At 39.7% G+C, this 14,116-nt stretch overlaps 1 protein-coding gene across 1 annotated transcript; it reads left to right on the plus strand.

The window, feature by feature from the left end:
- The first annotated feature begins 896 nt into the window (after positions 1-896).
- Positions 897-13,410, plus strand: LOC137286143 (glutamyl-tRNA(Gln) amidotransferase subunit A, mitochondrial-like). Its single transcript, XM_067817819.1, has 10 exons — positions 897-974; positions 1,149-1,308; positions 1,605-1,800; positions 5,683-5,892; positions 6,629-6,804; positions 7,000-7,112; positions 9,136-9,328; positions 10,085-10,202; positions 12,488-12,693; positions 13,134-13,410. The coding sequence occupies exons 1-10, from the start codon at positions 951-953 to the stop codon at positions 13,331-13,333; spliced, it is 1,596 nt and encodes a 531-aa protein (XP_067673920.1). The 5' UTR covers positions 897-950; the 3' UTR covers positions 13,334-13,410.
- The last annotated feature ends 706 nt before the right edge of the window (positions 13,411-14,116 follow it).

Genomic DNA, 14,116 nt, shown 5'->3' on the forward strand with positions numbered 1-14,116 from the left:
AACTTCACTATTCTTTGATTATTCTTTCATCACTTGCTTGACAAAGACATTAGAATCTATGTCGAAACGTCGCCTAAAGAATAAAGAAGTTGTGTATCCATAAAATAGTCCTCATCCTTCATCTACCAAGCTTCTACAATACCAATCAAAGGCTTGAAGCTCGATCTTGATCGTAGCACAGGCATATCTGAATATGATGTGTATGTAATGATTACTGGAATGGTGCTGAAAGCGGCGTAAAACGATCCTTACTCTGTCAATGCCTCTGTTTAAAGTCAGAGTTTCAGTACCCGAAAAAGACTACCATGGGCGACTTTTCTGACTTTTGGAAAAACGTATTCACTGGATATTCAGTTCTACTTTATCTTGATGTGCCACATGTAAAACAATTTATTATAGCGTCCGTAAATATTTTTACTGTGAAGTTTTGTGACCTTGACAGCATTTTGAAGTCATTTCACGTAATATGGATGACAAACTAATAATTTTTAGTCATTTCGTGTAGCAACTGGAATGTTCAGTCATTACACGTATCAGGTACTTAAAAATGACTGATTCATGTAGTCATTACACGAAAGAGCTGATTACACAGATTAACTGTAACAAACATACCGCATGGTACAAATATAAGCCGGCCCACTTCTCTACCCTCATGCCCCAACACACGCTTCATCGTACAGTTATATTATCCTAACATACATTCTCAGGTTTCCAACCACAGAACAATATAGGGTTAGCTAATGAACCTGAATGAACCAATGAACATTTTTACTCTCATGTGTTCCATTATTTGGTTCCTTCAGTGTGTCGTTAAAAGGCATCTACAGAAAACGACTGCCTCTCTTCTTCCCTCAGACAAGCTCCACATAGCGCTAATCACTTGCTCTGTTTAAGAACGGTGCGCTATCACTGAAGGGAGCTTGATGTGACCTCTGACCCAAACCGGAACCATGCTGTCATTGACGATCAGAGAGGTTTGCAATGTCATTTTCTTACATTTTAATGATTTATCAGATGTCAACATGCTTTAAGGCATGTGTAGTGTCAGTATATGCATTATATTGCCTCTCCTGCCCCCACAGACTGCTGTCTGACAACTCTGCTGTCCAAGTTTTTTCATGCAACATAAACAACTTAACATTTTTCAGATTCTCACCCATTTGAAAGATGGAAGGATCTCTGCTAAAGAGTTATGTGAAAAATGCCTGGAACGATCACGCCATGCACAGGAGCTCAACTTCCTCATCAAGGAAACTACGGAACTGGCACAGACATCTGCTGCAGACTCGGACAAAAGACTGAACAAAAGTACAACCGTAATCAAATGAACTGGACCAAATATAATTTAAACTGTACCTTATATTCCAGTTGTAGTGTTTGAGCAGGCTTTAAAGGTTAGAATTTTGTAGATCTGTGCTGAACAATCTTTAATATTGCTGTAATATAGTTGTAAATTATGCTTCACCATTTGCAGAATCTTGTAGTTGAACATGTTGGACCAGGGCTTGATCTTGTGCTTATCTTATATTATAATATATATTATATTATATATCATATTATAGCTTATATTATTATATGTTTAATATTTATATACATACTTTCAGAACTGCCCCTCCGTAACTTAGAGGGTGTGCCAATGGTGTTCAAAGACAATTTTTGTACCAAAGGTATCCCAACCACATGTGGATCTCACATGTTGTTTAACTTTTCTCCACCTTACAATGCTACAATGGTGGAGAGAGCTGCATCAGCGGGGGCTGTCATCATCGGTAAATCCAACATGGATGAGTTTGCCATGGGGTAATACAACTTTTATGTTCTGTGCAGGGACACTCACCAATCATTAGTTCCTTAAAGGGGCACTGATGCGGAGCGAATAATGTTTCTCACCAACGGTCTAATTACGAAACCAAACCGCAGTTTGGTCAGCGCCCGCTCCTTCGACCGTGACGGACAAAGGAACTGGGCTCCTGTCCAGAATTTTTTCACCTAAACAGTCAGGAGGCCGGATGCCCATCATATGCCATTTGTTTAAAAATATCCATGGTATTCCTTGTCCGATCGTAACCAAATATCCCAGCAGTGTAGTACTTTTCGGATGCTTGGATGGTATAGTTACTGATCTAATTTGATCCTATTTCTGCGTTTTTAACCTCGATATTTAATCATGTTACATGAAAATATCATGTCTACAGGCACGCAGCAAGCCATTTGTTTCAGTACGGAAGATTGCAAAGCTTTATATTTAGGTAGTTTTGAGTGTTGGTTGAGCTGTGATAGCAAATATCATACGTAAATTTTGGTAGCTATGGTAGCTACAGTGGTTTCTTATTTATGATAATAAAAACACACAGTTGATTTATTTGAATTCGTAAACAAAAAACGATGACTTTGCCTTTGGTAGAGAAATCTGAAAATTTTCTTACGTAAAAAACCCCTTATTTCCCCTATTTACCAAAGTACACAGCAAATGCCAGTGTGTATTCCTTATGTAACGAAATTCCGTTGGTATCCTCAAAACAGTTTCGGCCCATAAGTGTTTTCAGGCTGCATGCGACACAGAGATTACATCTTCCTTGCTGTAACTCGCGCTTGATGGTGTAAATACACGTGTTATTTGTCATCATTCCCTGGATGGTCAATTAATGATTTTTTAACAGGTATAATTAGTAGTAACACCACTTCGGTTACTCAACAAAGGTTCCCATTTGGCATTTCTCCTGTCTGGAGTAAATACTCAACATTATAAATTAAGGTCTGTAATGGCAAATGTATTGTATGTTATGTAATATGTGCATGTAAGTGATGCAAGAGGTTTTATCAGCTGAGTTACAAAAGCAAACATCGATCAAAGGATTAACCGATAACACACTGATTGATTAATTACTTTTATCTTCTAGCGGATTTGTCAAAAGGCAGTGTGTGTAGATGACAACACCCTGTCGTAAAGTGTGAGTGCAAAAACAACATCCTCCCTTCAAAGAATTATCCACCCTTGCGTTGATTGATTGCTCATTATTGGTTAATTAAATTACTTAGAATAGTGGGCATCATACAATTAGTTGCCAGGTGTGCTATCTTGGGAGACCAATGAGAGGTTTATCTGGTTTTCACCAGTGTGAAAGACGTGAAACGATGTGTTACTTTTTCGCAAGTGAGACAGTTGTAAGACACGCGACACAGAGCAGGATTATTTACCAGCTGCAGATGAATGGAATACGATTTCTTTTACGTGGATATTGATGGATACACTCCTGAACAAGGTAGTAGCCTGACATTGTTGCTATAAAATTAGTCTGTTTTACATTCATTATTTGCATTTTGTTTTAATTTATTTGTTGTAGCATTCAGCAGAATCTGTATGACAGAAAACAGACACTAGATCGCGTATGTGTGTGAAATAGGATCCACATTGGCAATCTATACAATGTATAAATGTTGCTGTTATGTTAGAAATTTACTATGAGTATAAGCAGATCGTGTGTTCTTTTATTAATTTTCAGAATCATACAAATATGACAATAAACTAATTAGGGTTAAGAGGCAAAATATAGAGACGTACATTGGCTTCGTTATTTTTCCGTCCTAATAGTTTTTTACCATTTCTACCACTGGCAGATGATTAACCTTCAAAGTGTTTCATTTGTTTTCATAATACATTTGTAATGAAGTAAAAAATGACTTCACCTCAGTTGATCTGTCTATAATTAAACTATCAGTTGCGCCTACGGACTGCGCAGCAGAGGTCACGAACCAGTCACGAATTCTGGGATATCATCCGGGTACTCACGGGAGAAAAACAATAACAAAAGTTTACACCAGTCCACGGAAATTGCTCCGCATTAGTGCCCCTTTAAATAAATACTCAAAACATACATCCTAACATTAATTTTCTCACCTGTATTAATCTAGCAATAATGATAGATTTTACATCAACATATATTGTTCTTTCCTCTATGTTTGACCTGAAAGGGAACAGTGCCTCCACTGGGTCAAAAACAAACCAACTGAAAAACAGCTTGACATTCTTAACACTCTGTCAGTGTGTCACCATCCCTTTAATAGAGTCAAGTCTTTCAATATACCGGTACCTGGACTGAGCTCCATCACCTGTTTCCCTCCTATCATGGTACATTGTTTATATAGACCATTTTCACTGGCCATTCAGTGAGAAGTGTTTTTTTGTTACCTGTTACACCCCCTATATGAGGAAACCATACATGCTGTGAGTGACTGCACATCTCCATGGTCATGTATGTAGTCATGACTGGTCAACTACCATATGAGGTCAAGGAGACAAGTTTTCTGCTAGTGTCAGCAATATTCAATGTACGTCAGCAATGGTCTTCCATCTAAGTCACAAATGTCTCCAGTCTATCGAGTCAGGTCTTTAATAATTATCATGTAGTCTATTTTGTTCAGAATCCAGTCTTTTCTTTTACATGAACCTAGCAAACTCTAGACAGTGGAGAAGAAGTGAGCAGTTCTAAAGGTGAATGTCAGATAGTGATCTGCATTATAAATCTTGAAGTGAATGTGCAGAATGTGAATGTCCCTTGCTGGCATTTATGAAGTGACACATTAATCCTGGACATACAGGAATGAACTGTTTAGTCAGGTACGCTGCACATAGTAAGGAATAGTGACCCTTGTGACACAGCTAATAAAAAAGCATGTAATTTTTGCTAGATTTAGAGAGAGTTTCTTACCAAGGTCAGATTCAAGGGTGGTTTGTGTGTTTTAGCACGTTGGTGAGGAACTATCTCAGCTGATAATTGTGTGTAGTATCATCTTTGTTCTTGGTCACAATTACAATGAAGACACTGCTTTTTAAGTTGCCTTGCATGCTAGGGCTGGTGTCATGAGTCTTGAACAACAGGTCAGACATGGCAAGTACAGCATGACAACCCAGACATAACAAGTACAGCATTACAACCCAGACATGACAAGTACAGCATGACAACCCAGACATGACAAGTACAGTATGACAACCCAGAAACTGGGTGTCAGTCTCCACATGATCAAGGGTGGTCATGTCAGTCAAGTATTGTCCTCTTTTTCCCAGTCTAAGTAAACTTAGTTTCAGTGTATTTCGTTACACTCCACCACTGACTAACAAAACCTAGCAGAAGGTCACGTCAGGTAACCTTTGAGCGACCAATGACCGTCCAATCAAACGCGAGACGGTTATACAGATTAACCAATCAGACTACGGCTACTATTTAGGGATCGGAGGGACTTTCAAAATATTCAGGTCACTGACACAGATCTTTCCACAAACAAAAATCTACATATAGCACAATTATTTGACCTGCAGTATATACGCTTTGGGGTTTCTGTTGACATGCTACCATTAGCTAATATTTCAGCAAGATGACATCCTTGAATATAGCCCCAAACACCATTTTCTGCGATTGTTTACTCACTGTTGTCATGGCTGTACTTACGCCATGTGCATCACAAAGTGAGCGTACGCTAAATATCATTTGGAATTGTTTGAGTACGAAACCTTTTCGAGATAAAAAGTTCGCGATGTGGTAAGCTGTGTTCTGATTGGTGAATCTCAAAGATTACCTCCCATAAGGTTTTGTTAGACTCAGTAGTGGAGTGTAGCGAAAAGTACTGAGGATGCGTTTACTTAGACTGTCTTTTTCCTCTTCTCTCACTCACCCACTCTGTCAGGTCAGCAACTGTGGACAGTGTGGCTGGACCAACCATCAACCCATGGAGGTACAAGTTCAGGAAAAGGCACGGCAAGAAGCAACCTGACCGAGGGGATGACCAATCGAAACACCCAGACCATGTGACTAGTTCGTCCTCACCTGACTGGTTCATCGCTGGAGGGAGTTCCGGTGGCAGTGCTGTGTCGGTTGCTGTTGGAGCATGTTATGCGTATGTCAGATCAAATAGATTTCAGAAATTGTTTTGGAATGTTTCTAGTATTGAGGTGAATATATTTCTTATAAATACATGAGGGACATATTCTTACGAGTGAACTGTTTTTTTCCATGGCAGGATAAACATGTAGGTGTGAAAATTGTTTGATATGAATGTTATAAAACATTGTTTGGAGCAGTAATTTAAACATAATATTGGGCAGTTATCTTAGGACTATTGTATATTTGAATAAGTTGCCTCCCTTAGTTGTACCAAGATACTGAGTCTTGTGGTCATTATGCAAGACTGGCCCTTATTGGGACGCATTCTTGATGCACTCCTATGTTATGTGCAGGGGATGGATTATCTCCCTTTGACCAGACTACTCAGATTCTTATCCTGTCGCCTCCAGAAGAACTAAATGTCTGCATTGTGTGTTTCTTCTCTATCCCTTTCGTCCTCCCCTTGCTGTACTGATCTCAAAGTCAATATGAGATACAGCAGGAATCCTAAGTATTGATTTGAGAATAGAAGTTATGTAATCAGTGATTTTAAAGAAACAGTGCAAACTACTGTTTTCGGAAGTTTTTGCAGTTTATAAGGCTGAGCTTTGTTGAGAACTACAAGTGATCTATTACAGTAATCTTATGCTGAGATGCTTTTCCTGTATTCTGTTTTATTAAAACGGAATAGAAGATCCAGTGTGTCAGTGTTTACAGTTCACTCTGATAATGTATTATGTATTATCCAGTGCTTTTGGCTCTGACACTGGAGGTTCGACACGTAACCCGGCCTCCTATTGTGGTGTGGTGGGACTGAAGCCAACGTACGGTCTGCTGTCCAGACACGGCCTCATCCCGCTGGTCAACTCCATGGACGTCCCTGGCATCCTCACCAGGACAGTGGAGGATGCAGCCACTGTTTTAAGTACGGGAAATATACACCTGATGTCATGACATGAAGCTTGTATCTTCATATTCATTGTCCCAATAGTAACCACCAGATGATGTCAAACTAACTGCAGTTTAAAAGTGCAGTTTAAATACTATGGCTCAAGAAAATATTTTCTAGTACCTTTGAATCCTGTGATTTAAACAGTTGCCATGTATATCCTTGTTGTAGATGTAGTGGCAGGCCATGACACCCATGACTCCACCACTGTGCCTGACCACTTTCACTCGGTCTCCTTGTCCAGTGAGTTCTCAGTCAAGGGCTTACATGTTGGTGTTCCAAAGGTAAGTGAATTTTAATGGAAAATTTGTGGCCAAACTAATTTGCTTGATGTCAATACAATTTTGAAATCTAATAAACCTCTTGGTTTTCTAAGCTAGAGTTTTGTATGTCATCTCAGCAGTTGTTTCAAGATAATCTTATCCTAATTTAAGCACTGAACTCAAACCATGGTAGCCATTTTGAAAATGTCATCTTTGTTCAAGCCTTTTATGCATGTAGATGATTTGACTTTGTGGTGTTCAGTGAGTATGCTTTTACACTGCTTTTAGCTATATTCCAGCAATGTCATTGGTTGGGGACATCAGAAAGGGGCTTCACATATCATACCACATCCACATCCACGAAGGCTCTCAGTGAGTTCATCTCATCCCTTGGGAAGAAGGTCTCTAGTCTTCCACTAACTTTGGATGCATCATTACCAAGATGATATATCTCAGTCTTTCCATTGGTTATGTCCCATCTTCTTTCAAAGTGATTCTGTGAAACCTTTACTGAAGAAGAATGGACTAGATACCGAAGATCACGCTAACTATAGACCTGTATCTAACCTTTCCTATGTGTCAAAGCTCTTGGAAAAGGCTATGAAGACTCGTCTTGTGACACATCTCAATGAGAAAGGTCTTTATGATCCTTCTCAGTCTGCTTACAGATCAAACCATAGCATGGAGACACTGATCAGTGTCATGGTTGCTCTACTTGAAGCAGCAGACTCGGCGCAAGTTAACACATTAGACTACATCAAGCTCATTGTGCGTTTACGGGACCTTTCTGGGCTATGTGGTAATGTGTTTAAGTGGTTTACATCATATTTGAAAAACAGAACACTGTTTGGTCTCATTGATGATTTCCGATCAAGTTCACATGAAGTTATTTATGGAGTTCCACAAGGGTCAGTCCTGGGACCCTGGGTGTTTACTGATGTTTACTCACCATTGATGTTTGTCACACGTAGCCTTGGTGAGCCGATCAGCCACTATTCTGTCAATCGCCACTGCTATGACAGTGATGACACTCAGCTTCAGAGATAATTTTTTCCTAATCAGTCAGAAACTCACTCAACGTTTTTGCTCACGTTTCACAGTGCATTTCTGATGTGAAATCCTGGATGTCTATCAATAAACTAAAACTAAATGACAACAAAACTGATATCTTGCTGACGGGTTCAGCCATGAATCGGGCCAAAGTGGACTCAATCAAGAGTGGTACTTCAGTGCTACCTTTCAGTACAACCATAAAAAATCTTGGGGTCATCATGGACTCAAACCTTTCTATGGAGAACCATGTTAATAGCGTATGTAGCACATGCTACTTCCACATGAGGAACATTGCCAACATACGTCACCTGTTGACATGTGATGCGTCACACCATTTGGCCAGATCCATTTCCTCTCACATTTGGATTAATGTAACAGTCTACTGGTAATGTCCATCAGGATCTTGTCACCAAGGTACAGCGCGTTTAGAATGCAGCTGCATGGACCATCACCAGAAGCAGAAACCGGTCACACATCACACCAGTCCTTGTCCAACTCCACTGGCTGCTGATCAAAGCAAGGACTGAATACAAGATCTTGTGCATCACATACTGCTGCATCAGTGGCTTAGCTCCATCCTACCTGACCAACTTGGTGAAAGAGTATGTTCCATCTCACTGTCTCAGATCAGCCAACAACTAACTGCTGACAATGCCCAAAGCCAAAATGGAAACCCTTGGACACAGACGCTTCTCTTTCACATACTCTCTCTGGAATGATCTTCTCTTCTTTATGAAAAACACTGAAACACTGTCTACCTTCCAGTCAAAGTTGAAAACTTTCCTCTTCCAAAAATATCACCTTGATGTCTAGAGTAGCTATGTCAAAAGTGCCGCAAGCAAACTCTAGGTGTGCGCGAACATTTTAAACACTATGTTACCCCACCACCCCTTGCAGTGTTGAAACCTTTTCTTTATCCCCATATAGTTATTAACCTTTCACAATCAGTGAAGCTCAGCTTGTTCCATCAGTGTGTTTCTGTGTTATCTAGGAGTATTTTGCCCCCGGTACGTCACCAGATGTAGTGTTGGCTTGGCAACGGGCAGCTGACATGTTTGAGAAGGGGGGTGCCCGTGTGACGGAGGTGTCGCTCCCTCACACACAGTACTCCATCATCTGCTACAACGTCCTCTGCTACTGTGAGGTGGCGTCCAACATGGCTCGCTATGACGGGATACAATATGGTAATATCTGTTGCTGGAACTAACCTGTCTTCAGCTGTCAAGTGTATAGTACCTCAACTCCATTGTGATACCATGGTTCAATCTAGTTGTCATCAGAAAGGAAACAGACATTGATGAAATAAGCAATCCAATCATGTGACCCTGTCCTTTCATGATTGAAACGGGCGGCAATACAACATCCTCTCTACCAGCCTCATCGTGTCTGTTTCAAATACAACTGGCAACATTATAAAGAACCTCCTGCCCTCTTTTTTAATGTTCAGGAAAGACACCATTCCAACTTTACTTGAGAATTAATTTGGTATAATATACATAAAGCTCAATGACTAGAGGATGAGATTCTGAGTGACTACATATGTGAGTTTATATTAAGTGTTGATTAACATTTTTCCTGATGTTATTGTAAAGTTTCACTGCTTATTTTCTTAAGTATACAGGATCTTCATTTGCTTTTGGGTATCAGGCCTCACATACCATCAGTGTGTCCCCGATTCTGATAATGGTTCTTTAACTCTGGTTGGTTTCTTGAAATAAGCTCCATAATATTTACTAAGTTTCATAAACACAGGGAATAATTTGCAATATTCTAGATTTTTAAGCATACCCTTAAAGAATTATTGTAGGTCCACACAACCCAGTGGTTGATGTCATGAGTAATGTCCAGTGGTATAGGGAAATTAGAGGAAAAGAAATGAATGGCATCCAGAACTAAATGTTTCGTCACCTACAACACTAACAAAATCAACAATGTTGCAGGTTTACGTGCCCCAGTTGACAATTCAACTGAAGAACTCTATGCCCAAAGTCGGCGTGATGGTTTCAACTACGTAGTCCGGTCAAGAATCCTCAATGGAAACTGGTTTCTTCTGAAGAGGTATATAATCATTGATTAATAAATGCTTCATTGTGATGTATTCTTGATTGAGATGTATGCTTGACTGTGATGCATGCTTGAGTGATGTATGCCTGATAGTCATATGCACTTGACTCTGATGTATGCTTGACTGAAGTATGCTTTACTGTGATGTATACGTCATTATGAAGTATGCTGGACTGATTGTTCCATTGTACAGTCCATTTGAGTCAAAATCTCCCCAATGAATTACTCTCTAACTCAAACAAATGCCAAAGTAAATAGGAAAAACACACCAACTCTGCAGAATTTTGTTATAAGTTTTGTCAACAAAATATAAAACCATCACTATTTTCATTCAATACTGCAAGACTTGTGACGAGGGTGTAGCAGCAGCTCAGGTAACAGCTAGGTAAGCGTGAGGCACGTGTGATGTTGATTTCATTGGTAGGTGATGGTATCAAAAGTCATCACTCTGTGCTTCTAAATAAGTCATTTTGTTGTCAGAGTGCACTCAATTGATAACAGGACTGATAGTTGCCTGTTGTAAACAGTATATGAAATAGCGTCTGCCTGACAGCCTGCTGCATGCTAGTTACATGACAGGCTTACAACTTTATTTTATAGCCAGCCCTGTGGGCCAATCCATTTTCCATAGATATATAGTTTGCCATGTCCTTGACAATACATATGTCTGTATGTATAGTTGAGGATCAATCAAACTGTAACTTCCACAGATCATCCTGCCCTTTTAGCTAACACTAAACCTGAATACCTCTAGTGACCAAGTTTTATTGCTAAATTTGTTGTGCATGTTTTCACAAGGAGAGTTACAAATCCCCAATGCTAAGTGCATGAAGAACATGTAGATTCTTGCCAAAGATACTGACCATTCTGACTTTCCTTGTTTGTCTCAATTTGTAAAATTTGCTTTTGCATATGTTTAAGTTTACTTCACTGTAAGTAATTCTTTGACAAGAGTAATTTAACATCTTACTTCAGTTTTCTATTTTTAATACAGGGCTGGTTACATGTTCCCAGGGCCAGCAACATTTTTCATTTGTCAGCCCGGTGGGGTTCCTGGTTTTATTAGGAGTTTCATACACTGTTGTAAACCGCTTTGAAGCCAGTACTGATGCTCCACAGTATTTTCAACTTTCTCAACTAATCTTTTCCATGTGTCTTGTGAAATCTTAGCCATGTATTCGTGGCTAATCAAGATCTGTCATTTTAAATGTTGTGTTATTCTGGGCAATGTCAGATTTGATGGTACCCCAGATCAGTTCGGTTAGGTTCAACTTTCTCAACTCTCATGTATGATTTTTTGTTTTTGAGTCAGAGTGCAATTAATCTGGGAGATTTTGACTCAAAGGGACTGTATGCTTTACTGGTTGCAGGTGACTTATGCTTGAGTGTGATGAGTGATGTATGATTGGGACTGTGAAATGTTGCTGGTACTTGATCATTTAGAGCTCTCTATTTATTACAACATATATAACCCTCTATTTACCTACAGCATATATAACCCCCTACTTACCTACAGCATATCTAACCCTCTACTTACCTACAGCATATATAACCCCCTACTTACCTACGGCATATATAACCCCCTACTTACCTACAGCATATATAGCCCTCTACTTGCCTACAGCATATATAACCCTCTACTTACCTACAGCATATATAACCCCCTACTTACCTACAGTATATATAACCCCCTACTTACCCACAGCATATCTAACCCTCTACTTACCTACAGCATATATAACCCCCTACTTACCTACAGTATATATAACCCCCTACTTACCCACAGCATATCTAACCCTCTACTTACCTACAGCATATATACCCCCCTACTTACCTACAGCATATCTAACCCTCTACTTACCTACAGCATATCTAACCCTCTACTTACCTACAGCATATATAACCCCCTACTTACCTACAGCATATATAACTCTCTACTTACCTACAGCATATAATATCCTCTACTTACCTACAGCATATATAACCCTCTACTTACCTACAGCATATCTAACCCTCTACTTACCTACAGCATATATAACCCCCTACTTACCTACAGCAAATATAACCCCCTACTTACCTACAGCATATCTAACCCCCTACTTACCTACAGCATATATAACCCCCTACTTACCTACAGCATATCTAACCCTTTGCTTACGATGATAACCCTCTAAATCATGTTTGGCCTCAGACCTATCGAATTATTTGTTCTTAGGTTGAGGAGCAATCCCAGCTTACAGGAAGCTAACTGGTGTAACTGTTTCAATGCCTGCTTTCAGAAACTATGAGGACTACTTCATTAAGGCTCAGAGGGTCAGGAGGCTCATTAGTGAGGACTTCCAGAAGGTATTTGCCAGTGGTGTGGATGTCCTGTTGACTCCAACAACGGTTGCTGATGCTCCACTGTACAGTGACTTCATATGTGAAGACAACAGAACTCGCACGGAGCAGCATGACGTGTACACACAGTCTGCCAACATAGCAGGTAGGTGGTAGTAGTGGTAGTTGCATTGAGCAAATGATCCATTTCTTTCATTACAGCGCAACTGTGGAATGAACTGACTGTTGACAAAAAAAAGGGCTATAAAGATCTACTTGTTTAACATACTTTACAACACAGCCTAATCTTGCCCCCAATTACAAACTTTGTAAATGTGTTATTTGTTAGCACTATGAGCATTCACATAGTGATTGGAGTTTAGCATTTAAATTATAAATGAGTTAGTACTGTTACCATTGTACAGTCTGCATGGCAGGTAGATGACAGTGGTAGAGTTGTTGTATCGACAAAAAGTGAAGCTGTGAATAAAACATTCTTGTCCCTAACACATATCTAAAGCCTTCACCTGAAAATTTAATGATGAGCCCCTCACAAATTTCAAATTGTTTGTGCAAGGATCATACCAGAGTTGTGTCCCCTTCCAGGTGTTGCAGCTGTCAATGTGCCGGCCTGCTTGTCAACTAAAGGGCTCCCAATTGGACTTCAGTTCATTGGAAATCATTTTCAGGAACAGAAACTGTTGTCAGTAGCTCAGTGGTTTGAGCAGCAGGTGAACTTTCCAAGTTTGAATCTTGATCATTTGGACACAGAATCCCCAGAGGTAGCTGTAGGACGCGGCTTGTGATCTACATGTAGTGTGAGTGGATGTGGCATGTGTGTTATGTTCCTAAGCATAAAAATAAACTCTTAGTCAATGGTTAATGTTCCTTGTGTGTCTTAGTGGATTTAAACATTTGTATTTAGAATCTGAAGCCAGTAAGGTCATTTGAGGAAAATATCTAAAATCATAGAGCCTTTTGTTTTTAAAATGCAATTAATATTACTTCCCCATATTCTTCTTCTGTACAAGGGAAGAGGGAGGCACTACTGGTGGCTCAATAGTCAGAGTCACTTGGGCATGCCCCAAACAGTGATTGTTTGAATGAATCCAGTCCCCCTTAGTTTTGTCGCACTGTTCCTGGGTTTCACAAAAGTGGTAAAAATCTCAGATCTGTATGTATCAGTCTTATCTCTTAGACCTGTACGTATCAGACCTTTCTCTTAGACCTGTATGTATCAGACTTTTCTCTTAGACCTGTATATATCAGACTTTTCTCCGAGACCTGTATGTATCAGACCTTTCTCCTAGACCTGTATGTATCAGACTTTTCTCCGAGACCTGTATGTATCAGAGCTTTCTCTTAAACCTGTATATATAAGACTTTTCTCTGAGACCTGTACGTATCAGACCTTTCTCTTAGACCTGCATGTATCAGACTTTTCTCTGAGACCTGTATGTATCAGACCTTTCTCTTAGACTTGTATGTATCAGACTTTTCTCTGAGACCTGTATGTATCAGACCTTTCTCTTAGACCTGTATGTATCAGACCTTTCTCTGAGACCTGTATGTATCAGACCTTTCTCTTA

The sequence above is a fragment of the Haliotis asinina genome, chromosome 6 (assembly GCF_037392515.1).
Source record: "Haliotis asinina isolate JCU_RB_2024 chromosome 6, JCU_Hal_asi_v2, whole genome shotgun sequence".
NCBI lineage: Eukaryota > Metazoa > Mollusca > Gastropoda > Lepetellida > Haliotidae > Haliotis > Haliotis asinina.

Coding starts and splice junctions, on each gene's coding strand:
- LOC137286143 (XM_067817819.1), top strand. CDS start 951: ATGCTGTCATTGACGATCAGAGAG. Junction 5,893..6,628: donor GCTGTTGGAGCATGTTATGC/GTATGTCAGATC, acceptor TGTATTATCCAG/TGCTTTTGGCTCTGACACTG. Junction 6,805..6,999: donor GGATGCAGCCACTGTTTTAA/GTACGGGAAATA, acceptor TCCTTGTTGTAG/ATGTAGTGGCAGGCCATGAC.